At 39.4% G+C, this 27,751-nt stretch overlaps 1 protein-coding gene across 2 annotated transcripts; it reads right to left on the bottom strand.

The window, feature by feature from the left end:
* Window positions 1-90: 90 nt before the first annotated feature.
* On the bottom strand, window positions 91-27,707 carry chpt1 (choline phosphotransferase 1). Of its 2 annotated transcripts, XM_012958717.3 has the most exons (9): window positions 27,377-27,707; window positions 15,941-16,088; window positions 15,122-15,263; window positions 13,953-14,037; window positions 9,887-10,018; window positions 9,644-9,802; window positions 8,830-8,955; window positions 7,183-7,293; window positions 91-2,329 (listed from the first exon to the last, which is right to left on the bottom strand). In XM_012958717.3, the coding sequence occupies exons 1-9, from the start codon at window positions 27,647-27,649 to the stop codon at window positions 2,285-2,287; spliced, it is 1,221 nt and encodes a 406-aa protein (XP_012814171.1). In that variant the 5' UTR covers window positions 27,650-27,707; the 3' UTR covers window positions 91-2,284. The 2 variants fall into 2 exon arrangements, with proteins under 2 accessions (XP_012814171.1, NP_001135694.1); NM_001142222.1 differs by lacking the exon at window positions 91-2,329 and having other exon boundaries at window positions 6,381-7,293; window positions 27,377-27,631.
* Window positions 27,708-27,751: the final 44 nt, after the last annotated feature.

The raw sequence follows: 27,751 nt of genomic DNA, 5'->3' as shown, positions 1-27,751 counted from the left end.
GGTAGCACAGAAGGAATAAAAAGAAATGTCCTTCATTGAACAACTGAACGATCAAGACTGAAAACAAAGAAGCAACTCTACAAACAGTTCTTAAAGGTGTTTTACATTAGTTGCATTTATTAAAGAAACACTTTTTGTTGAACAGGAATAAGCATTTTAAGGACAAGTCGTTATAATAGTTGTAACATAAGACTAATACAGTACACATTTACAATGAATATATTCATTGCCCAAATATTTGTTCCAAGTTTATTTAAAATTGTGATTTTGCACTTACAAATATAATGCTGACCTGGCTGAATAGAGAAATACATATTTTAAGACATAAGAACAGCACCATGTGCTTTAGATTACTATATAGTGAAGCTTTTCTGAAGGCAATAGTTACTGCCATAGGTGAGACAAGTAGTGAGACGTCCCCTTCAGGCCATTTGCTGATGACATTTTCTGTGCACAGTAAATTATATTCTTGTACTTTAACCCTACGCTGTGTATATTACGGGCAAAATAAAAGGAAAGCAAGGACCTGATGAACAGATTATTATTACTGTGTCAGATTACACAGGATACTTTTTTGCGCAATCTTTCTTCTGCTTTTCCAGGTCCTATGACCCCCAAGCAGGACCACTTCTTCTTAAATCGGGGTAGGCCGTTGTATACAGCAGGTAAAGGCCCTGGGGTTGGTGGCAGGATGCAGCTACCATGAATCTGCCAAACCTTCAAGCAGCCATACTACCTACTGACATGAAAGTATGTGCCCACCCTAACAGCAATGGGTCTCTGGGTAACAAAGCACACAGTGTCAAGATAAGGACATCTAGTCTGTTTCTTAAAAGAATTTGCTTCAGTATTTCAATGCCATATAATATAAATCTTTATACATTATGACCTTTTTACCAAATATTAAGAAAAAAAAAATCAATTTATGCAGTGTATTGTCATATTTGCAAAGATGAAATAAATACTATATACATATGCAATATCTTGACGTGAGAAGGCATTTTAAAATGTAAAATTGCTCATAGTGTTCTTCTAAACAGTTTTGCAATTTACATATTTTTTTCTAGTTTTCATAATATAAGCAGTTTTATACTGGCCAGTATAAAAGGGTTTAGTGATGCAGCAGGTTTCTCTAAAGGCTTTTTGCACAGGTCTCTCTCACCTTGTCAGCTTATTTAGAGAAGACAAAAAGAGAAAACCGTGCAGAGAAGCAAATACTCGTATACACCATTCCTTATATAGTGGGCAGTGCCAGTGATTATCTGCATAAAAATGGTCAGTAAGGAAATTATACAAAGAAACCCCAATATAGCATATTAATACCCCTTACATAACTTTTCTATTGCCTGACAACCAGCTGCCCTAATATTAATATATAATAAAGAAGAGCCATAAATATCCTTATAAATGGTGTTTGGTGATGGCATCACTTACCATTGTTCTTTAGTGATTGTGTCACATGACATACAATTTATGAGATTTTGCAAATATAAAATCAGCCTATGGGGGATTTCTGAGTTTTCACTGACATACCCACACTCCACTGCCTTTGGTCATTCTCTATTCAAGGTTCTTTTTCTTGGTTAAAGGGGTTGTTCATCTTAAAACGAACTTTTAAGTGATATTGTCAGATAACTAGCAGTTGGTCTTCATTTTTTGTTATTTGTGGTTTTTAAAAATATTTCAGTTATTTGTTCAGTAGCTCTGCAGTTTGGAATTTCATCAGCTATCTGGTTGCTAGGGTCTAAATTACCTTAGCAACCAGGCAGTGGTATGATTGTGATACTGTAATGTGAATAGGAGAGGCCTGAATATAAAGATAATTAATAAACGTAACATAAAACTGTAGCCTCACAGAGCAATAGTTTTTGGGTGGCTGGGGTCTAAACCCCCCCCCCCCCCCACCCCTTCATTTGAAAGCTGAAAAGGGGCAGAAGAAGATGGTAAATAAATTAAAACCTATAATTAATAAAAACATGAAGAACAATTGAAGTTGCAAAGAACTACCCATTCAATAACATACTAAAAGATATCTTAAGTAAACAGACCCCTGAGCTAATAAAGGAAATGGCTTTCCTACAGAAAACTGATGGAGGAAACAGTAAGTAGAAACCCTGCAATAAACAGAATCAATGACATTTCACATTGTACATTTTTACACATTACAAGTTTACTGCAGCCAACATTTTATAAAAATAGAGTAAATAAATATAAAAATAGATTATTAGTTGCTGCTTTTCTTCTATCGGCAACGGAAAGAGACGCCCAGTGTTCGAAAGGCTCTTCAGTCAATGTTATGCTGATGGCTCTCGCAAGGAATAACTTCCACCTATGCAACATGATATATAAGTACAGTTACTACAATCCAAAGCTTACATGCGCTGCAAGTCATTTCTGAAATATAGTTAGCCCTCCAAAAACTTTATACATAGTTTAAAAAAAAAAAAAAATTCTGATTTAAAAAAGGTATTTTTCGTTGTTTGAAAGATAGGAGGATTGACTAAACAGTCCAGCTGTGTGCGAGCAACACCATTAGGCCTCTCTAAAGTGCAATGTCTTACCATAAAGTCTTACCATAGACCCCATAGGCTCCCAGAAGGTGACAAAGCACCCAAACACATACCCCACTAACAGGCATTGCAAGCACTTTTCATGATATCCCACAAAAAAAAAAAAATAAATAAATAAAATATCTTTCCTACCATTACATAACTTTTTAAACCATTGCAAAGGTTAAATGTACATTGTATGTCGATGACACTTACATTCTCTTTCATTATGCAAGAAACTGTTTTTGGTTGGAGGACTCTTTATCATGTGTAGATGAGCTAGCCATGCCTTCTGAGCTATCAGTGATATCCAAGTCTGCTGGCAGGCTCTCACAGGAGCAAACAAACACTAAAATATCAGTATCTGCTTCAATGAGAATAAAAGGTATAATCACTGGGGGTACTTGTGCAGAAGCTCATTTGGCTTGATCTTCTGCCTTCTTTCCTCCGGGCCCAGACAGGCGCATGTGAGTAAAGCATGTGAGGAAGCAGACTCGTATAGTTGAGCTCTCACTCTACTCACACGTGCCTGCCCACACTGAAACACTGAAACAAAGGAAAGACTGAAGATGATGGCGACAAGGAGAATCTACAGAAATATGTCATGCCAGGCCAGAGTAGTTTTTAGGAAACATGAGCATCAGCTCTGGGTAATTACATTTACTGGGGCTGCCTATCATTTTGGAACCCCCAGTGATTATACATTGGTTTTCGTTTAAGCGTCCAAGTGGAACTTTCTGTCAAAATAAATTGAAAGGAGAAATTGGCACATTCTCTATATGGTCTTCCTTTCCCACCTCCTTCATTTCAGCTGATTTTATGATACAGAGCCTGTTATAATGGCTGAATTTTACAATGAATAGGAGCAGCACATTATCCAGTCACAAATGAAACATATGAGCACACCATATTTACCACTCAACACGTGTTGTGGCAGTGCCCTCCTCCTAATCTGCTTGCTTACACAGTGCATCTCCATCCCACACTCCTCCATCCAATCACAACACAGAGCCCACAGCCTCTCATTCACACACACGTGACCAGAACCAATAAACTCTGATATGCAACGAGGCCCCTGGCCGAACAAGCACAAGAACAAAAACCATAAATATTAGAAAAAGAAATGGCCGGCCAAGTAACTGGCATTTATGGGGCTCTTATCTGCCCTTTAAGCATTTTTTCGCCTGCTTAACCAACAACCTGCTTATACAGTTTTCAAGATGTCTGTAACCTTACAATGTAAAATGGCAATTTAAGTGTTTAATATTTAATAGTTAATTTTTATTTATAGTAAAAGAAAGTAATAGTAATAAAGATACACTTAAGCAATAGACTGTATGTATATATTGTGCCCATAATATTTATGTATCCTTCACTCAGCCTTTTATTTTAGCCCTTAGGTTAGACATTGCTTATATACCTCAAAATGACTTTCTTGGGCAAAACTTGTATGACATTTGCCATTGTAACTCTTCTTCAACAAGGACTTGTGCTGAACATACTTAGTTTCATCTAATTTTTACATTATGTAAATATTTAAAAAGCATTTAAGTTGTTATTTCTTGAATCAAACAGTAATTAAAACATTCTTGTGAGCAACTGTGGAAAGAGAAGAAGGTAGGTAATCACATTACCAGGGAAAATTAACCTAACAAAGAAAAAAAAAAAAAAAAAATATATATATATATATATATATATATATATATATATATATTTATTATATATAGGGAGAAACACAAAGGCGAAATGCTAATCAAGCGTGAGTCAATAAGCCACAGTGGCATGTATGCAGTAGCCATGGTTCAAACTCCAAACGTGAAGATGAAATAATGTAAAGGAGTTACCAGTAATGAGCTGAAACAATGAACAGACATATATGGGCCACACAGCCACACAGATATACATACGAGCTGCCAGTTTACACCATACACCGTGCCAGTGTAGTACATACCTACAAGGTGAGCCCTGATTCTATAAGCGGTCTTTGTACTGATAATGGATTAATGTACAACTAAAAATATTAGTGTGTTAAAAGTACCGTACAAACAGCAACTAATAAAGTCTCATCTCTGCAAGCTCAAAACACAGTGTACAATTTGTGGATTTGAGGCATGAGCTTCTCTTTCATCGTACTACATTTTATCAGTTGTATTGTCAAATTAAATGACAACTGATAATCAAATGGAGTCATTATAAAAACCATGGCTGTTGGTATGGGCTCTTACATAAGGCCATGTTAGCGTGTGTCTACTGAAATGCACGTTAAATCACATTTATAGGTTTCGCTTTTGGATGCAGTTTTGTTTTTTCAGTTGAACAGAATAAACACAATGCAGAATAATATGGAATCAATAAGCTCATGCAGTTACCTGCATTTCAATCAAGCACAAAACATGATATATATTAAAAGAAAAAAAGCTTGTGTGTAAGGACAAATCTGAGCAGACAGTACACAGTTCTGCAGCCCTGGGATTTCTAGCAGTTTTGTTTTAAACAGATGAATTTCAAATGATGTGCAGCAATCATCTTAATGTACCCTTTTTCTGCATTTTCTGGTTTTTCCCCAGGGTAGTGATCTGGTAGTGTATCTAATGCGCAGGTAATGACTGATAAAACACCACGAGTGTTTGCAAACACTCCTTTATAACTGGATACATGTTAAATCCACAGCCAGCATGATGTAGAGTCATTAATCAAACTGCACAGAATTTTGTGTAAAGCATTTCTAAATACAGTTTGTTGATTTAAGTTTGTCACTATATCTATTCTCTGCAACTTGTCCTAGCCTCCTATGGCTGACTGCAGGTTGCTTCATGCGCACTGCCTAGGAGTTTGTCATTTCATCCCTGTAATGCTAGTACCATTCAATCACCATGCCTGTAAGGCTAAATTGTATATAGTAAGGATGCATCCAGCACAGCTGCTTAGAAACCAGTTCTGCCTGCAATAAGCCGATATGCTGATTAATGATTAGCTATGCATCATGTGAATATAAGCAGTGGTCAGCATTAAGTATTATTACTTGAAAAGCAACTACAAGTGGCAAAAAGCTGGAAACCTGAAAATATATATTTCTGAAGTGTTTTTTCTGCCAAGTCTGTGGTTAATGGAGTGCTCATGCTGGCTTTTTCCCGCAGGGATCTTACTGGCATTACTAAAGGGACTGTCAAATGAGAAGTTACCTGAAAATGTTGACAGCACCCTATATACGGTGCATTTTTTTGTTTCAGGCCAAGTTTTAGGCTGTTAATACAGAGTCAGGGCAGTTTTACTAAATGGGCAGGGCCAGGAGGCAGAAGCATCCCCCTTCAGGCTAGAGGTTGGTGATCCCTTCAGAAGACAGAGGAGAGAGCCTGTCAGCAGTACTGATCCTGGTCTGCAGCTTTAACACTTCACATTTTAAATAATTAAGATGCTTTAGAAAAATGTTTTTCTTACTGTCTTAAGGTGAACATCCCCTTTAATTACTTATGTTTGTTTATCTGTAGTTTAATCCTACCCTAGCCTATCCTTCAACTGGCACCCTGATAGAAATAAAGGCACCCTACAACAGTTTTTGTAGGAAAACAAGTGTGACCTAGCTCTTTTAAGCATGCAGTGAACTGGAAACAAACAACAATGGCCTATAATAATAAAATATTTATTAACAAACAGGAATTAAAAAAAAATAAAACTTAACAACTCTTCTGTTTTAAAAGGTCATTAATGGAATAACAAAATAACAGCTCTACAAAGCAGGCTGCTTGAGAGGCACTTATATAATTCCAGTCATTTAGAAAAATACTGCTAAGTTGGTCCCAAAAGGAATAACAGTATTTTTTTTGTTTTTTCTTTTTTTGGTTAAATGTTTGCAAAGCATGCCTTGTATTAAATCTTTGCAATAAATAACTGCATTAGAATATAGGTGGAAAAGGAATCCCCTTGCATTGTTTAAACAAACAGAATTTAGAAATGCCCACAAAGAGAAAAAGAAATAAATTAGTACAAATTAAATATGCTTGTGTAATTAAAATAAATTAAATGAGTTCATTTAGAAGCAAGTCCAAACAGATTGGCAAAAAAAGAAAATAAATGCAGCGCATTCAGTTTCACAGACCTTAGGACTGTTATTATCAAATTGTAGCATTAGATTCTGTTAGAGAAAGAAAAATGTATCCACGGATAAGCCATACTCGCTACTCAAAGGGTCCAGTGAGGTTCTGATTGATGCACAGCCTTAGTATATGTGTGCAAATGAGAAATTCATCCCTAAAGGTTTGGGCCCTAAATATTACGGTGGGGCCCAATAACTTTATTGGAAATAAAATCACAATAGTCAATAAAACATTGATAATTAATTTACAAAATTAATAACAGGAGCAATTACAATCTTTCCTCAGAACCTGGGTCCAATAACTATCATGGCCCAGTAATACAATCTGAAGGGACTTGCTAATATTTAATTATGTTTTATATTATTAATTACATGACTAGTAATTAGAATCTACATTCTTTTAGTTTATATTTAATCTCCTCTGATGGTTGGTTACTATCAAGGTGAGTATAACAGGAAGATTAATTATTATAGGTAACCCTTTTCTTTCTTTTCCTCTTTTTGGGCAGTTAGTCAGTCAGTATGTTTTTGGGTTTGAACCTGCTCAGCAGCTTGATTAGATGAGATTCTGAAGACAGATATTCGCAGATGTGTTGCAATTTGCAGGCAAACGCTTATGCAGTATCTCAGCAAGTCCGCCAAAGAAATAGCCTGTAAAATACAGAAAAAATATACTTACAGTAAGTTATTGCATCCAAACAATATATATACGCTCCCAAGAATCAATAGGAGCAATGTGTCAGGTGGGCCAACCACTAATAGTTGTACAGAATTGTGATTAATACTGTTAGAATATTGTATGTGCAAGAGCTGTTACACATTGGTAGGAATGCTGATCATGATATTTTAAAGTGCTACTACACCTACATCTTATTTTTATATTTGTATTAAAAAAATATTATAAGGTACCGTATATACTCGAGTATAAGCCGAGTTTTCGAGCACCAAAAATGTGCTGTAAAAGTCAACCTCGGCTTATATTCGCGTATATACGGTGAAGATGGAACTCGCTGCGCATCCCCATGTGTTCGCTGCTCGCACACCTCCCCCCCCCCCCCCCCCCTTGGAAGCACGTTTGTGAGTCTGCCACTATATTACAGTATATACGGTAGAAGGAACCTGCTGGCGCGCACGCATGCGTTCGCTGGATGCACGCTGAAGCCGTCCGTGCTCGCAGTGCCTGTGCACGAACGCGTGCTAGAGGGGTAGAACAAGCACAGGGAAGGGAGGAGAAGCATGGGGGGGAGAAGAAGCATGGACGCATGCTAGGGGGGGTAGAACAAGCACGAGGAAGGGAGAAGAAGCACGGACGCATGCTAGGGGGGGTAGAACAAGCACGGGGAAGGGAGGAGAAGCACGGGTGGGGGGAGAAGAAGCACGGACGCATGCTAGGGGGGTAGAACAAGCACGGGGAAGGGAGGAGAAGCACGGGGGAGGGAGAAGCCACCTATGAATTTACAAACAATGCCAGCTGTGACAAACAGGTGGAACTAGCACGCATGCACGGGGGGGAGAAGAAGCCCCCTAGGAACTTACGTCCACGGGGGTAAGCATGATTCACTTATTCCAGCAGATTGGTATGCTGTAATATCCTGGCCATTTCAGTATCTGGTTATATGCATTTAGCTCGTACTCACTATACCTTGTCAATTATTTACAGGGTTTGCACAAAAAAATTTATATGTGGCATATATATACGTGCATCCACGGGGTGGGGGGGCAAGTGAGTTGCATGCAAGGCTGCCTGTAATCATTTGCATAAGGCTGCACGTAAAAAAAAATGCTTTCTGTATGTAAACAGTACACGCAATGATAAATTGTTGCATCTAATCCCATGTGCCTTGGCGCACACAAGGGATCGCACAGTAGCTGTTAGCAGTAGTGGTTGCATTTCCCACCCTAGGCTTATACTTGAGTCAATATGTTTTTCCAGTATTCTTAGGTAAAATTAGGTACCTCGGCTTATATTCGGATCGGCTTATACTCAAGTATATACGGTAAATGTATTTTCATCTCCATTTGCTTCAAGTTTCCCCTAAGTTTATATAAGCACTAGTGTCTTTTCAAATAAGCACAGACATGTATTTTACTAATAATACCTGCAATATAAAAATGGTTCATATATAAAGGAGTAGCTGGATGGAATGTTTTTACATAGTGGCTGGGAATTGTGAAAGGATATCTTACCAGTGCTAACCACAGCACAATATATTCATCAATGAAGCTGTTGAAATACTGGTTGAAGAATAACAGTCCCGGGCCAATAAATGCTGTGTCTTGAAGTGAGATTTCACTTTTAGTCATATGAGCTATCTATAAAAATATATGGCAAAAGCAAAGATCAACGTTACAATCAGAACGATAATAAATAATGATTACACTTAGAGCACATAGCATAAATTATACAACTGCACATTTTGAATTGTGTGAGAGTTAAATGACCGGTTAAAATAAAGTAAAGCTTGGATATACAGCTAAATCTTAATATTTCCAGCCATGAGCAAAAACTATACTTACCAGTGGAAAACTATACAGGAGAACAGACTATATGCATTATATTAGGGATGCACCAAATCCACAATTTTAGGATCCGGCTGAACCCCAAATCCTTTGTGAAAGATTCTGCCGAATAACAAACCAAATCCCACTTTGCATATGCAAATTGCAATAGGAAGGGTTAAGTATAACCACACGCTTTGCAAGCAGTGAAAGATTTTGTAACAAAAAGTCACCTGATTTTAAGGATTTGGATTAAGTTCCGCCAGAGGCATGCTAAAAAGGTTGAATCCTGAATTCAGTGCATCCCTATATTATTTAAAATCCAAAATGTGCCGTCACATTAACACATCTTTAATCGAAAAATTACATTTAAAAATGCTGCAGCTTGTGCACTAAAGGATAGCAGCCATTTAAAATAACGATTACTGTGTAGTTAGAAACAGATCCAGCCAATTACCCACCCCAAAGGCGCTAAATGTACAGTATAGCATGGCAGACTTACCACTAACTTAATAGTGATTTTGGCACTCACAAATCCAAATGCTAGTGTATAGAGGCATGGATTTTGGTGGAACAGGTTTGTTGTTGATTTCTGGTAAATCATTAATGCCAGTAAGAGAACAAGTCCAATATGTAAGCCAGGGGATAGCACACTAGTTCCCTGTCAGAGAATGAAAAACTGATTGTTAATTGTCATTAATAAGGATCAGGTAACCACAGAAAACTATATTACCAGTATACTTACTGCAACTGTGGATCCATTTTTACCCACTCCTCCACTGAGAATGACTCTAAAATAGTTACTGCAAGAATAAACCGTTCCTCCTATTATTCCTAGAAGTGGCAATGTTTTCATAGGTAGGCCAGTGAAGGGGATCTTTAAATGAGAAAACCATGAATTTTAGAAAAGAAAAAAAATAAACAAGATACAAAGTTCCACATTTACCTTATAGCACATGCTAAAATACTAACTATACTTGCATGAACGATATATGTAAAGCTGTCCAAACAAAGATCTGCACGTTTGGTTTGGGGACCAAATAAGCAGATCTTTGCCCAATGTGGGCACCTACATGCTGGGCCAAATTGGGCTGATCTGGTTATTTTGCCCCATAGCCAATCATAGGATCATAACAGAGCATTGTGAAAGCCGGCTGAGAGAGGGCCACATTAATTCTTCTAAGTGGTCCATTTTTTTTTTTTTTTTTGCAAGGTTTGCCATGAGAAAACCCCATAGACTCTAGTGGCCAAAAAAAAAAAAAAAAAGTTGTGCGGTATGGACAAAAAAACCCCCACAGATTCGCTCATCACTAGTCCTTGCCCAACAGAGTTTCCAAACCTGCTAGATTTCTCGGTCAGGGAAGTCCAATACACGGGCAGATGAGCTACAGACTTTGGTTAAAGGACCTGCACCAGCTTTAAACGTTATTTTTAAATGTAATTGCTATTGAAAGCAGCATTTGCTGAACTGGTTGTTACATTTTTAACAATGTTGCAAAGGTCTTGCTTCTCCAGAAATACAGGTCTGTCAGTCTGCTGCCCTGTGTTACAATGTTTCAACAGTCTGAGCCACCACTGAGTCTCCCCATATTTCTCCTGTTCAGATGATCAGAAGCCAAACAGGAAGAAAAAACACTGAGCTGTGTAAAGAAAGTTCCCATAATGCCTCACTCCTGCACAGACACCCAGACCAAGTGAACATGCTCAGTTAGACAGACTATGGGGCACATTCATGAAAACGCGAGTCCAAATCCCAAATGGGACAAATTTAGGCTGGATACGATAATTTCTGAAGATCGCAAATATCACGAATATGCTTACGAAAAAATCATATTAGTCACAATAATATCATATTGGCGATCCGAAAGTCACGAAATATTCGTACCAAACGATTGTAAACAGCGGGAAAACTTTTCCGATTTTTTCACGCAAAAGTACCAAAAAGTCTTGCAAGCGGCGAAAAAGTCTTGCAAGCGGCGAAAAAGTCTTGCAAGCGGCGAAAAAGTCAGCAAAAATACGCTTGGAGCGTTCGAATGAATCTGCCCCTATGAGTCAGCTTCCTGCTGATTGGCTCAGATCCACATTCCTAAAGGGGGGGGGGGAGTGAATCTTCGCATTCTTGAGGGAGGGGGGAGCAGGAGAGAGGAGACAGCAGAAAGCTGTGTGTCTCAGGCACATGAATTACAGACACAAGAAATCTTTTCACAGAGAAGTCAGTGTAGCGTTTCTGTGAGTGCTTATGGCTGTATTTACATAGACCTTTCTGATAAAGCTTACTTAGTTCTTACCTTTCCTTCTCCTTTAAAGGGAAACAAGCGGATCTGTTACCAAAATGCCCAAAGACCAAACAAGTTGATCATAACTGGCGCTATGCAGGCAATCGGGACAGATGCAGCTCTCAATCCAACAACATAACTGAACCTGCCCGATCAATATCCTGATTTTCATTTAGATATTGGTTGTGCAGGCCCATTGGCTGGCACCATACACAGACCAATAAAGCCAGACCAAATGCCAGTCAGTGTTTACGATTATGGAATGTACCAAATACAGTATGTGTGAATGCCAAGTGCAGAAGTGTCTATTTAAGTTATTTATTCCCAAATACCCATTCTTGTCATTACCTTAGGGAGGCTTCAGAAATTTTCCAATGAAAGCAGAGAAAAAAAAGAACAAATCGATTACCTTTAGATTAGTATGTGCTTGCATGCGTTTATACATAAGGCAAGTTTTTAAGTGCTCTTTAGCTTTAACTGTTACTTTTATTACAATGACCTGCAAGAAAGCCACAGGCAGTCTTGCATGTGTCTAGTGTGGCTGGTCAGTCCTCAGAAGTTACTTATTGCTGAACTATTGCTGAGTCCAGAGTTTGGCCTGTGGTTCAGCAGAACCTTAAAGGTCCAGTGATGTTAAAGCTCCAGACTGCACTGCACAACAATTATAAATTATATGTATATTATATATATATATTATGCCATTATAAAAGCATTTAAAAATCCCAGCTGTCAATCATATATTGCTTACCCCGCCTCTATGCCTTAGGCATAGAAGTGGGGCAGACCGTTACTTTTACTTTCAATTCAGAACTTATTAGATGTTGCTGTGCCCCTCACATTCCCCCTCGCCATCTAATTTTGTAACCAGTGCATGGACATGGGCATCAGGTCCCCCCATATGGCACAGAAACAAGATTTTGGCAGGACTGCCTTAATAACCGTGTCCACAAAATGGTGCCTGGCTGCAAATGTGAATTCCAAGGCTGAAAGAAAATAAGATTAAAATAATTTCTACAGTGTAAGTGAAGTTATTATGCTTGACAGACACAATAGAAAACAATTTGGAAATTTTTGTTAAGGTGACAGGTCCCCTTTAACAGATTACACCACTAACATTTTTTCTGTAAAAAAAAGTCTGTCCCGATCAGTCCTTTAAATAAACTCCAGATACGTATCTGCCCTTCTTTGGTGTAAGCCTGTGTATCAGATCAAGACTGTTAATAAAGGAAGTGGTTTATTTCCACAACCAAATAAAGGCTGTAATGAGGATAAACCTTAGAGACCCTAATTTAAAAACATCTGTCAGGGTTACCAGTAGAAATGTAAAAAGAAAGTTGAAATCAAATACAGAAATCTGTTTGTTTATTACAGTTAATTGTATCTAAAATTAAATGAAATTGTTTTAATTTTTGTTGCTAGCGCTTTAAAACTAGAAACTACAAAAACACCCAGGCTTTCAGGGCTATATGTATGGCGAATGGCTATTCAGTTTCATCATCACAGATAATAGGAAAATGACTGAAACAAAGTGCAGGGGTGGCTGAGTAGTAAAAAGAATTCCTAGAACAAACGAGTTGGGCAATTAAGTGACTTCTGAGATTACATTGGTGACTTTTGTTAATCTGTGTGACACAAGTAAGTATTACTATATGGTGCGCATAATAAGCAAACAAGTCCAAAGGACAGGAATTCACTGCTGACGTCTAATGATGAATCTTTACAGCTCTTGCTAACACATCTCTCAAAATCTACTGTTACATTACCTTGTTTGTTACTTTTTAAACCTTGTCTTAATGTTAGTCCCATGTTGTTACTGTAAAGCACCCTATATCTTTATAAGTGCTAAATAAAAGTGCATTGTGAGAATGCTGCTGTATGACTGGCAGCCTATGCTAGAAGCCAACTGCTTGCCTAGCATTTCCCAGTAGTCCCAGCCTGTTGCTGGAAGTGGTTGCTAGCTGGGTCCCACCTTACTATGGGTGGCAAAAAGTTGCTCCTGGTAACTTTAAAGGAAAACTATAATAAAGAGCACTCAGAAAAGATGGGGGGTTTCTATAATGATTTGGTACTGATATAAAAACAGTTAAAGGAAAACTATACCCCAAACAATGTAGGTCTCTATAAAAATATATTGCATAAACAAACTGATATGTAAAACCCCACTTCATCTAAATAAACCATTTTTATAAAAATATACTTTTTAGTAGGATGTGCCATTGGGTACTCCTAAATAGAAAATTGCTATTTTAAGAATTAATGGCCGCCCCCTGGGATCATAGGATTCACAGTGCACACAAACAAGCCAAGGCACACATACATGTTAGGCCTCATAAGCCAATAAATGGGCAGAGTTCTGCCTTTTGCTTCCACACTTCTTCCTGTTACAGTTAGATTAACAACTTTATTTATTTGCTATAGGAACAACTAAACCTGACCAATAAGGTGCTATATAACCATAACAGTATGCTAGAAAAGCAACCAGGAAGTATGGGCATAAAAACACAATCAATCTGCTTCTTGGTTTTTTTTTTTTACCTCATAATCCCATAATGCTGCGCCAAAAAAAGCTGTCATGACAAACATTGCTGTAACAGAAAGCTGGAGTTCAGTGACATCAATTCTATAGAAAGAGAGAAAATATGTAAGGCTTTTTACAAATAATAGCGTTTATGCAGTTAGAACTGAACATGCTTCTTCCATTTAGTTATTATAAAATACAGGAAATAATAAATTACCACTTTATGTTTGCCTTCTTTTATGTAGTGAAAGACTGGCTGATCTTAGTATTTAAACAAATTATCCTTCCAAAAAAAAAAAAAAACCCATTTCATGAATGGACACCTGAATGGCAATGACATAAGTTTGGGCCACATACACATAGCAAGCTAAACTGACAAATTAAATCTCTAGTATTCAACCTACAGGCCCAGAAGTGGACTGGATTGGGATTGTGCTGTCTGTGAACACAGAACAACAGAAAATTAGAATAATTTTGCCAAATTACCTAATAACCTAATAACTAATGAAATTAAATTTGACACGACAGGTCATAAACCTAGTCAGTCACATATGCAGTCATAATCTACCAGAAATCTCTTTTTGACCCCAAATGAATTCTGATTGGTCAAAAATTGTTCTGGTCCCGCATATGCTATTGGGCCAGAACTAAGGAATTTCTTTATCTTATTACTGTAAGGTGGCCAATAAAAGCTACTGACTTAGGTACTTCAGAGTTAGTTAGCAGCTCATTGGCCCATGTATGGGGCCCTCTAGAGCACCTACCCTATACCTAAAGCTGACCTATACCAAAAATGATAGACAGATAATAACACCCAGTCTGATTTTCATATGCCATGAAATCACGCCAGGAACTTTTCAAGGTAAAACTGATCAAAACAGTCACAAGGAACTAGATCATGTGACTCCACAGAGGTGGCAATCAATGCATTTCCTGAATCCTGTAGGTGCAACATTACAACAACAAAAACAACCTAGACATTTTTAGTCATCCTAAATATAGTATAACAATTGAAGGTCAATGTCACTAGCCCTTTTAACGCAAAATAGAGACTATTACTTCATGAACAATTAAATAATCTATTTAATTTGACATATTCCGCTATGCATCAGTCTCTGCCAACAAGAGATAAACAAAACCACAATGAAACAGCTGCTTTGAACTGAATATTCCTGAGCATACTTACACGCCAAACTTCAGAGTGCCACATACGTAGGTCTGCCACTGAGCACAATAAAACATGAACATGCTCACAAAGCAACAGTAGAACATCCATCCAGGGAGGGTTCCAAGCCGGACAGCAGCTATTGTCCCCAGAGAAACAAATACTGCAAAGCAGAAAAAAAAGGTGCTTTAGTAGCCTATAACCCTAAAGACTACAGCAGAATCACATACATAGTGCTTAAAACTGATCAGTATTCTCTGTTGTTTTTCATATGGCAAACAAAATGTCATTTGAACTAGACTGAAAAACACAAGTTGTTCAAATTTGTAGTTTTTAAAATGTTTTGTTTCCTATTAACAAAATTCTTCTAGAGAAACACCTTCTTAGTAAGTAAGGCCTTACAAAATATTGAACATTTGTTTTCCTAAAAAATAATGGACAAATAAGAATTGCTGGCGGTTTTTATTTTATTTATTTAAATGTACCAAACCATTCTGTTCTAGTACTGCCTCCAAGCCTTATGTACAGTATATCACACAGAAACTGTATGTTAAATAGGGCATTCTCTACCCACTGATAATGTATACATGCACATTTTAGTTTCTTCCAGCCACAGAAAATGACAGCAAGGCATTTTAACCATACAAATTAGCACTCAGGGTAAATTTGCTAACTAAATCCCTGAAGTAAATTTTGAATAGCTTGCTCCCATGTCATGGGGGAGTTCATATGCCCAGACATTATGTTTATGCTCTACTACATGTCACCCTATGATTCCATCCTGTACAGTCCCCTCTGTGATGATGCACACATGTCAAAACATACAAGAGAAGAGATTACCTATAGAGATTGAGTCGCATCCATGATCGAACATTTCACCAAGCGGCGAGCTGCTATTTGTCCTCCGAGCCTGTTTGCCATCAATTGCATCCAATGATTGATAAACAAAAAGCCCTATAGCACAAAGCAGGTATGTCCAAAATGGAGCCTAGGTGGAAATATATTTTGCACATTTAAGTCACCTGTTGCCTAACAAGAGCTGCTTATCTGCAATTCAATGTAACAGTACTCTATCAAACATATATTTCTATAGAGGCATATTTATAAAACTTTTTTCTTATGCAGAATTTCTGGTGCAGAAATAAAAAGATCATATTAATGGTGCAGCAACATAGGGTTTGTTTTCACTTAAATTTGTAGCAATACATAAATTATTCTAAGCATACTGTACTGTGTGTTCCTTTAGTGAATTAAAAATCACAGCTGTCAATCATATATTGCTTTTCCTGTCTCAGTCACAGCAATCACTTTCACTTCCCATTCTGCACTGTCTAGATGTCACTACCCTCCTCACATGACAGCCTGTGCATGGGCACTAAGTCCCCATTCTAAGGCATACAAAAGATTTGGGATGATGCAAAGCGTGATTTAATAACCCTTAACTAGGACGGGTAAATAATTTTAAAAACTATTCCTCCCCAATTATTCTGGAAAACTAACAAAATGGGTTTTATTATTAAAAAGTGCTCCTAGTTTTACTGTTCTGCTCTATCTAGCATTAAAACAAAATTACAGAAAAAACAGTAAATTGACTTGAGAATGAATCTCCAACACAAGCCCTATGTATAGAACACAAATACATAATGCTTTTAATTCTATCTAGATTACTTCTGCAGAGCAAAGGTTATTTCCTGAATGGTGAAGTATGTTTGAACCCATTTTGTTTAGTCAGCATAACGGATTAATACAGGCCTGCAAGTTTGCAATTATCTAAGGTATGTGTGTAAAATACATTGCCCTCCAGCGGTTGTGAACTCAGCTCTCACAGGCACCAGCAGCAGCATTTTTTAGCAGAGTTACTAGAAAAAGCGTTATTGTGTGCAGCCACGAGTCAAGCATAAACAGGTCTAATATCACAAAGCTGCCCACACAGAACAGATGGCTGAAGCAAATATACAATTTATAACAAGTCAGAATAGTTTTGGTACTCCCAGTGCTCTATATTTTAATTCCTAAACCAAATTGTGCTATGGCTTCAGCCAGTTTTTTCCACTGCACTGTATTGTACTATGGGTTAAATACAAAATAATATTGAGGCAAAACAAAAGTTGAAGCTACAAAAGTTAAAGGGGTGGTTCACCTTCAGGTTACTTTTAGTATGCTATAGAATTACCTATTCTTACCAACTTTTAAATTGGTCTTCATTTTTTATAGTTTTTTTTTTTGCCTTCTTCTCCTCACTCTTTGCCTTCTTCTCCTCACTCTTTACCTTCTTCTCCTCACTCTTTGCCTTCTTCTCCTCACTCTTTGCCTTCTTCTCCTCACTCTTTGCCTTCTTCTCCTCACTCTTTGCCTTCTTCTCCTCACTCTTTGCCTTCTTCTCCTCACTCTTTGCCTTCTTCTCCTCACTCTTTGCCTTCTTCTCCTCACTCTTTCCTTTTCAAATGGGGGTCACTGACCCTGAGAAGCCCAAACTATGGCTCTGTGAGGCTACAATTATATTGTTATTGTTCCTTCTTATTACTTATGTTTTTTTAGGCCCTCCTTTATTCATATCCCTGCCGCTCTATCAGATCACTGCCTGGTTACTAGGTTAAATTGCACCCTAGCAACCAGATAGCTGCTGAAATTCCAAACTGGAAAGCTGCTAAACAAGAAGGTAAATAATTTTAAAAAATGCAAATAAAAAAACTAAGACCAATTGCAAATTGTATCAGAATAGCATTCTATGCATCATACTAAAAGTTATTGTAAAGGTGAACAAGCCCTTTAAAAGGGAGCTCAGATTTGATCTTAAAATTCTAATTTTCATGGAATACCCTAGACAAGTAGTTGTTGGACTTTTTTTCAGTTCAAGTTATCTTCCTTGATGGTCTAACCTTTGATCAGGGTCCACCTTATCTCATAACAAAGGATTAGTCATTCAGCTACCTATCTCCCTGTGTGCCAGAGCCCTTAGAACTGCTTTCAGGTAACCCATTGTTTCTCCTACTCCCATGTAAATTTACCATTTAGGGCTCTGGCACACGGGGAGATTAGCCGCCCGCGGCAAAACTCACTGTTCGCGGGCAACTAATCTCCCCGAGTTGCCTACCCCTGCCATCCCACCGGCGAACATGTAAGTCGCCGGCGGGATGGCAGACACGGCGGGGCGATTTCAGGAAATCGCTGAAAAAGACTTGCGAGTCTTCGAAATCGTGCCACTGCGTCTGCCATCCTGCCAGCGACTTACATGTTCGCCGGTGGAATGGCAGGGGTAGGCAACTCGGGGAGATTAGTCGCCCGCAAACAGGGAGTTTTGCTGCGGGCGACCAATCTCCCCGTGTGCCAGAGCCCTTAAGTGCTATTCTGATACCTACTGTTTATTATCACTCTTAAACTACTTATACAAAAAGAACAATCTAGGGGACACTATTAGCCAATCCCTCACATACAGGCCAGGCCCTACCAGCTGCTTTATTTATACCCTTACCTAGAAAAATGATCTCTACAATATGAAGCAACAGCTTTTGAGCTGAACAGGCCAGATAAGAGAAGAAACACCTCAACTAAACAGACCCAAACATAGATGTCTATCAGCAGTTAGTGGTTTGTATTTTAATGCATTGGCGTTATTACACTTTCAGTCAGTCCAACACCAGCATGATACTTACAGCCTAAAACAGGAGAACATGAATGTTTAGGCTGTATCAGAAATTATACCAATCTGGCCATTCCTAGTATGTTACGAAGGACATACAGGTTTGAGGCCTACGCGACCAATAACTGCCTGAATATCGGGCAGGTTTAAAAATCCCATTGGTACATTGATGCAGTCCACGTCCCGATGACCTGCATCCTATCAATGTTATCCAACTGTTTGGTTCGAGGGCCAAATGACTGGATCAATCCAATATTGCCCACTTAAAAGTGAGTATATCAGGAAAAGATCCCCTTGTTTGGCGAGCAGCAGGTCTTGTAATATATTGCCAGCTTTAGGGCAAAGACACACGGGGTGATTAGTCACCACGACTTTTAACTAAGTCAGTTGCAGCGACTAATCGCTGCAACTTTTCTCCCATAGAGTAGAATAGAAGTCGCTGCAACTAATTGCCCGCAAATTTTTTGCTGCACAGATTAGTCACTGTGACTCTTTAAAAAGTCGCAGTGACTTATCGCCCGTGTGTCTTCGCCCTTACATATTATCCACTGGATTATCTAACCAAGGTTTTGTTTACAAAAGTAGGTCTCTTGAGATAAAATGCATTCTCTGTATTCTATTAGCAAACAAACCTTGTGTGCCATTCAAAAGTCAAACGGTAAAACACAAAGGGTCAGTGGTTCCCCTGGAACTCTTCTGGAAAAAAAAGAACTGCACTGAGTATAAAAAGATCCTATGTTGAATTAGCGAATTTCTTTCCGCATGGATTTCATATGTGAACTAATTTTCTACTATACATACCCTATGGCCATAAGCTGTGTGTTGAAAAATATGTATCAACAAAATTGATAAAGTACAAAGAGAAATAACCACACATTTAAACAGATCTGTATGGACAATGACACAATAATAGTGATTGTTTTGCCAACAGCTTAGTATCTTAATCTACCCTGAACATTTTTCGTCATCCAGTCATTTTTAACCTGAGAATGAAACAAACAAATCTGTTTGTTAGATTCTATGAGAAATATGTCTTTAAAGAAGGAAAGGTAAAATTACTTAAGGATACCAAATGTTAGGCACTTATAATCACTTAAATAAAAGCCCCAGCTGGTGCTCTAGGTTGCTGAAAACTGCACTGGCCATGAGTATTTCTGTAGGAGCACCATGAAGCCTCATCTTCTTCAGCTTCTTCCCAATTACTATACTGTGCTTCTGCCCAGACCAAGGCTGTGCTAGTAGGTCTCAGAAGCAAAATGATGCTATTGGGCTCCCAAGCACAGTGCCTATATTACAGAAAAGTTACACTATCCTGGGGCATTTTTTCTCACTAGGGGTGGTGCCTTGCAGCCCTGAGTGTTTAAAAGATCAGTAACACAAAAAAATGAATGTATTTTATATGCATTTATATATAATAATGGCCACCATCAGTAAATTACATGGCCCTATACAGAGCCCTCCTCTCAGGGGGGCCTAATTATTAGCCCCCTGGTTTGTAGATCCTGCTACAAAGTACAAAAGGGGCACCTATAAAAAAAAAAGTGCTTCTTACATGTATGGTTGCACAGGCCAGTGTTCAATTATGCCAAAACTCATCCCACTATCTACCCAGCCCTACCCAGTGGAGCTGCAATGCAAGCCTGTCCCTTTTGCAACTGACAAATCTTTCTTTTCCAGCTCTGGGTCCCTCTCTGCCACAGGGCTCCTGACTGCAGTACCTCCTGCACCCCTGAAGTGCTTTCTGAAGTGGATTTCTGTGCGAAAATGCATACTCACAACTTTTTGCAACAAAATCCTATCAATGTGTCTGCACCCAGGTCAACACAGCGACTGGGTGCAGACCTGTGCTACTAAGGAAGACAAATCTCCCAATGGGGATGGCATTTTTAAGAGATGTGCTATAGGGGGCTTATTTGGAAGCACAGATCTTCCCTGCTAAAGGGCTGTGGTTGCCATAATGTACAACATTTCAAGTCTACTTCTTTAGTTCGGCTTTAGTTCTCCTTTATGATATTTTTTGGTTGTCCTATTATGTGGAGAGGGTTTAAGTTTTTGTTTTACTGAAAATACACTAAAAATTCTAAGTACAGGTATAGGACCCATTATCCAGAATGCTCGGGACCAAGGGTATTCCGGATAAGGGGTCTTTCCGTAATTTGGATCTCAACACCTTAAGTCTACTAAAAAATCAATAAAACATTAATTAAACCCAATAGGATTGTTTTGCATCCAATAAGGATTATTTGTATCTTAGTTGGGATCAATTCCAAGGTACCGTTTTATTTCTACATAGAAAAAGGAAATCACTTTTACAATTCTGAATTATTTGATTATAATGGAGTCTATGAGGGATGGGCTTTCCGTAATTCGGAGCTTTCTGGATAATGGGTTTCCGGATAAGGGGTCCGATACCTGTACTGATTAATACTGTTAGATATATTAAACTATTTAAGAGGAAGTTTAGCTAACAGGTCAGAATCAAAGAGCTGACACACAGGAACATGTGTTTGGGAAGCATTTTTGCTTAAATGCACAAAAATGTTCAATGAGCAATGCTAAGAACTTTAAGCAAGGCTTTACAAACAATTGCACATAAAATATTTTTCTAAACGCATGCACAACTTGCATATCATGCATGGTCAAATTAACATGTCATCTATAGGTGCACATTATAGGCCTCATTTACAGTTGTAAGTGCAGAACTGTATAACTCACAAAGTCCAGTATATTGATGCTTACTTGTGCCTATTATACCTTCTAGCTGTTGCCGAACACCAATGCACCCTTTCAGCATACTCTTACATGCATTCCATGCAAGTACATATATTCATGCAAGAAAGCCCTAGAATTTCTTCTGGCCTGGACCTGCCAGTAATCCTAGTATGGCACACAAAAGCAACATACAGCAGGCAGAGTACGGCACACAGGCAACATAGGGCAGGCAGAGTATGGCACACACAGGCAACATAGGGCATACAGTGACACAATGCTGGCACTGCTCCTACAGTCTGTCTGAGGTTTGAACAGGTGAAGTCTGAGCCTGCGTTGTGAACAATGCAGGGACTAAGAGGGGGGCCACACGGGGGAGGCCACGGGTTGCCAGTAGCTCAGCATTGCTCTAGTGGGTTGGGTCCATAGCTGAAACTGACTTATGTCAAGTGAATTGGATGCTAATGAAATTATTAATGCTGTGCCGGAATTGATACAATTTCAACACAAAATATAAGGAAATGTCATGCGTCACAACTTGTGTGCTATTTACAGGGTAAAGTGGATACAATTTAGCATGCACCTGCATTTACACTGGAATTCTGTAAAAAAAAAAAAAAAAAATCCTTCACTGTGGGTAAAAAAAAAAACCAAAGTGATTTGCATTCAAAGTTTGTACTTTCCACTGTGTACATAAATGGGGCATTACAACTACAAATGTTGTGTTTTATATCATGCGCTTGTGACACTTGTTTAACGTGAGTATTTCCATAAAGTAGTAAAGTGGATGTAAACACACCTTTAGTGAGTTTATGTAGCTATTACTTTAAAAGAGAACCACACCTCCCCAGGTATAAAAGCCTCCTTAACTGGCCGGCATCTCACAGTCTATAACTTTAAAAACTGGCCCTATAGGAAAACCCAACCTAAATGAGCAGAGCAGTGCAGCACAGCAGTGTACCTGGGCGCCATCTTCCATTCAATACAAAATGCTTTTGGTCTCACCAGCAAAACAGAGCCCTGCTTGAGCATGTGCAGTTGAAGATGATTTCCAGCTAGCCCCAACTGGGCATGCTCAAGCAGGGTCCGTAGAGGCAGTGAGACCCGAAGCATTTTCTATTAAACAGAAGATGGTGCCCAGGTATGCTGCTGCGCATAGGCGGATTTTCAATAAGGCTAGGGGAGGCTAAGCCTCCCCAAACCTGCTCTGGCACCCTAAAAATAAAAAAATAAAATAAAAAAACCTGGCTCTGTTTCTGCGCTGTCCTGCAAATCTTCTCCTGTCCCTGCAAGCTCCGGGTTCTGCTCTAATCAGCTGTGCTCTGATTGGATCTTTCTTCTTGCATATTCTCCAATCAGAGCACAGCTTTCTTGACAGACAGTAAAATTGACCAATCAAGACACAGATGCAGACAGGGATCGGGAAATTTTGCAAACTGCAGAAATGAAGACTTAAAAAAGAAGAATCTGCAGACTGTAAGTTTACCCATGAATCAGCTTTGAACTTTCATCCCACAGGTACTATACTCTATATGTTCTAAAGACTGAGTAACTAGCTGGAATTAAATTGTTTTTTGTTATCTGACATTTATAATATCCCCTACCCTAACAGATGGAGGGTAAGTTAATTTTTCCCCCTGACAAAGCTCATTGTGCTTTTATATATTTGTTATGGTTTTTTGCACATTCTGTTTTTTTTTTTTACTTTTGTCATTGTTTTTTTCATTTATAGTAAGTTACAGTGGGGCCAATGGTGTGTATCAGTGCCAGTGTTATAGTGCCAGGGCCTGAATATCTGCCATCTGTACCCACTGCTCCTCATGGCATATAATGTGCTGGGTTTGTATATAAAGACTATGTCTCGCTGTATATAATGTGCCTGGGATGTCAGTACCTGCTGCCTCACTTTCTATAAAGCTAACTTAAACACATCTAATGGGGAGGTTCACTTTTAAGTTAACTTGTAGTATGTTATAGAATGGCCTATTCCTAGCAACTTTGCAATTGGTCTTCCTAGTTAATTTTATATAGTTTTTGAATAATTTGCCTTTTGCTTCTGCCTCTTTCCAGCTTTCAAATGAGGGTCACTGACCAAAAAGTATTGCTCTGTGAAGCTACAGTTTTATTTTTCCATGCAGACCCCTTAACTATTCATATTCCCATCTCTTGTTTAAACCACTACCTGGTATATAAGACCCTAGCAACCAGATAGCTGCTGAAATACCAAATGGAGAGCTGCTGAACAAAAAGCTAAATAACCGAAAAGCCATTAAAAATAAAAGAGGACCAATTGCAAATTGTCTCAGAATATCAGTGTCTACATCATATTAAAAGTTAATTTAAAGGTGAACTACCCCTTTAACCTAACTGAACACAAATGTATAGAGAACCCCTAACAGAAGTGCACGTATGAATGCTTTTACATCCTAAGCATTTTAGGGTTAAAAAAATCCCCCCCACCCGCACTTTTGCACAGTATCCCTGGGAGTCAGTGGGAACTGCCAGAGGTAGTTGGGAGGTTAATTTTTTACACCAGCAGTGAATCCACTAAGTGTCACATTAGCTGTAGGTCAGTCTGTGTATGGGCCATCTTTAGCCTCCCCAAACAAAAAAGTCATCCTCCGCCTATGCTGCTGCGCTGATCTTTTAGGTTGGGTTTTTCTATAGGGCCAGTTTTTAAAGTTATAGATTTTGCGAGAAGATAGAGGGGTAAATGCAGGCCATTTAAGGCGGCTTTTATACCTGGGGGATGTAGTTCTCCTTGATATCTAACTCTTAAAATACACCAGTTCCCTTAAGTCAGGTGTCCCCAACCTTTCTAAAGGTTCCCATACACGGTAAGATCCGCTCGCTTGGCGAGATCGCCAAGCGAGCGGATCTTCCCCCGATATCCCCACCTACGGGGATGGGATATCGGGGAGCTTGAAGTTAAAAAAAAAAAATAATCCGATTGTTTGGCCCTGGGGCCAAACGACTGGATTATGTAGGCGGCAATGGGGCAGTCGGTTCGGGGACCGCATCAACGAGCCGATGGGGTCCCTGATCCGACTGGATTTTCTAACCTGGCCGATCGATATCTGGCCAATTTCAGGCCAGATATCGGTTGGCCAGCCCGCTCGTTTCTGCCCCTACACGGGCAGATAAGCTGCCGAGTCGGTCCAAGGGACTGATATCGGCAGCTTCTATCGGCCCGTGTATGGGGGCCTTTACTCGTGAGTCACAGTCAAATGTAAAAAGACTTGGAGAGCAACACAAGCACCATAAAAGTTCATGGATGTGGCAAATAAGGGCTAAGATTGGCTATTAGGCAGCCTCTATGCACACTATCAGCTTACAGGGGGATTTATTTGGTAGGAAATCTCGTTTTTATTCAACCAAAACTTGCCCCCAAGTCAGGAATTCAAAAATAACTACCTGGTTTGGGGGCACTGAGAGCAACATCCAAGGGGTTGGTGAACATGTTGCCCCTGAGCCACTGGTTGGGGATCACTGCCTTAAATAGTGGGTACACTGTGATTGTGATCAATGCTTTTCTGTCACAGCACCAGCCTGCTTACTTATCAGACACCATTTTGTCAGATAGGACCTGTACGGAGCACTACCAGACAGTATTAAATGAAATTTAATTGTGTATGTGCCATTCCTAAAAGTCTCTAAAAAAAACTCTCCCATACCCTACCCACAGTGCACTTTAGTTGCCTGTCTGGCACAAGCGAATTTGCTTCCCAGGGAATGCTGTCATGTAAGTCATTCAGCCTTGCAATGGAATGAAGAAGGGTACAAGATTCTTTTAAAGGCCAAGGGACTACAAACAACCACCTCTTGGAACCTGTGCATTTACATTTACAACTGGAAAAACAATTGATTTGGGGAGAAATGCAGCCATTAAAGAAGTGAACAAACACAGGTTAACAAGACAAACAGTGATATTGCTTAACCTGGCCACGCATAGATCTGCTTGCTCACCTTTTGGCTAGAACAAATGGACCTGAACGTAAGTGGGAGGGACCTGTGTGCAGTAACGTCCTGTTCTATGAATGTCGCAGACAGATGGGATGCATCAGCAGATTCCATTTTCTCTCTAGTCCTAATGCTGGCGATATGATAGGACTGCAGGCCTCTGAGGCCTTTTTAGCTGTGTGTGCAAACACAAGGCTCATAGCAGTGGTTTCCAAACTACATGGCTGGCCCCCATGGGGGACCTGCATACCCCTAAAGCCCAGCCAGAAGGTCAGTTAGTGCAGCAAATAAGTGACCCTAAATCTTACCTACAGCCCCAGTAGGCTGAAGCACAAATGTACCTCTCTATTTTGGGCAGGGCCCTCTTTACCTCTTGTATTGGTTGGTTTTGTACGTACAGGTATCGGATGTGTTATCCAGAAAGCTTCAAATTACAGATAGGCCAGCTCCCATAGACTCCGTTTTAATCAAATTATTTTTTTCTTTAAAATTGATTCCCTTTTAATCTGTAATAATAAAACAGTACCTTGTACTTGATCCCAACTAAGATATAAGTAATCCTTATTGGAGGCAAAACAATTCCATTTAAAGTTTCAATTACTTTTTGATAGACTTAAACAAAGGAGATCCAAATTACGGAAAGATCTCTTACCCCGGAAAACCCCAGGTCCCCAGCATTCTGGATAACAGGTCCCATACCTGTTATAATAAATGCACTATTTTGCTGTGCAAAACTGGGACTGTGAAATTAGTTTGTGTTTTATAAATATGTGTTAAAAATAATAATCCTGTGTTCAACAATACTGTACTGCACCAAACCCAGCATGCCCAACAGAGCTGAAGCTCAATGCCTACGCAATATAGCTGGTCATAGTGTCAGACTCAAGGATAATGCTAGGTTTGAAGAATTACGAGGGCAACCAGAGAAAAAGTGCTTATTAATCAGTTATACTGATTTGTATACTGAATTTACAGGATTGAGTCAGTACGACTTTGGTGATCATCCACAGAAAAAAAAACAGTTTATTTGGCTAAGCTACAAATAAGCAGATTTTTTAATGCTCTGCCGTCCCAAATAGGGCTCATCTCATCTGATCACAAAAGGGATCTATGTAGACCAGTGGCTCAGGAGCAACATGTTGCTCACCAACCCCTTGGATGTTGCTCCCAGTGGCCTCAAAGCAATTGCTCATTTTTGAATTTCTGCCTTGGAGGCAAGTTTTAGTTACATACAAACCAAGTGTACTGCCAAACAGAACCTCCTGTAGGCTGCCAGTCCACATTGGGCCTACCAGTAGCTAATCAAAGCCCAAATTTGGCAACCTTTGGGAACTTTTTGCATGCTTCTGTTGCTCTCCAACTTTTTTTTATATTCGAATGTGGTTCATGGGTTAAACATGTTGGGGATCCCTGATGTAGACCACTTGGAAAACCACAGTAACAGCAGAGATGGGATTTTCAAAGGATGGGATTTCCTAAACTGCCATTGAAGATTTGGCTGATCCCTGACCAGCAAGGGGTGAAGTAATTGTGACGGTGCCAAGCCCACAGCTAATGAGCCTTGTTTAGTTGCTTTACAGTGTTTGGTCACTGAGTCGGCTGTATCCTTAATATTGGATTCAACAATCCCAGCATAACAAAGCAATTAAGGCTCTATTATAAGGGATTATTTGCAACCAGAGCAGGTTAGATTTCATATCCCAATGTCAATTAAAAATACAAATGATTCATACAAAACTATGCTGAACTATTGTTGTCCATATTTTATCATAATGGTAATGAAAGTGAAACTAATCCTACTAATAAACAGGAAGCATTTTTTCATGTAAGTAATAGCAGCACTGGGGGGAACACAGAGCAATGTATTATTGTAGTGATTTGCTCCTACATTACATGGATCATACAGTGCAATCGCCCATGCAATGCCTCACCCCGACCTTTCCTTCACCGCAGGCACAATAACTTACCTCTTCAGTTGCTGTGGGACAATAACAGACAAGTATAAGTGTGGAGATGACGTTGAGCAGCAGTCCCACCATAGTGATAGTATTGGGAGCCAGCCATAGGGGGACCTTCTCCACCAGCCAGTTCCAATACACTTGCATAGGGGGCTCCACAAGAGAGCGGCCAGACGCGCTGTATTTGTGCTCCTCCAGCCGCTTCAGTTGGTGGGCGCTCAGGGGCTCCTGTATATACAGGTGGGGCATCATCCTCCGTGCCAGCCCCGCAGCCAGACCCATGGCACTAGTGGCTCCTTACGGTACAGTGCCTAGCGGACTAAAGGGGAGGAGCTAGTAGCCTCATCCCGGAAGCGGGTCACAGGCGCGCCCGGAGATTTAAAG

This window comes from Xenopus tropicalis, chromosome 3 (genome assembly GCF_000004195.4).
Source record: "Xenopus tropicalis strain Nigerian chromosome 3, UCB_Xtro_10.0, whole genome shotgun sequence".
NCBI classification, from domain to species: Eukaryota; Metazoa; Chordata; class Amphibia; order Anura; family Pipidae; genus Xenopus; species Xenopus tropicalis.
This window is presented reverse-complemented; position numbering and strand designations above follow the sequence as displayed.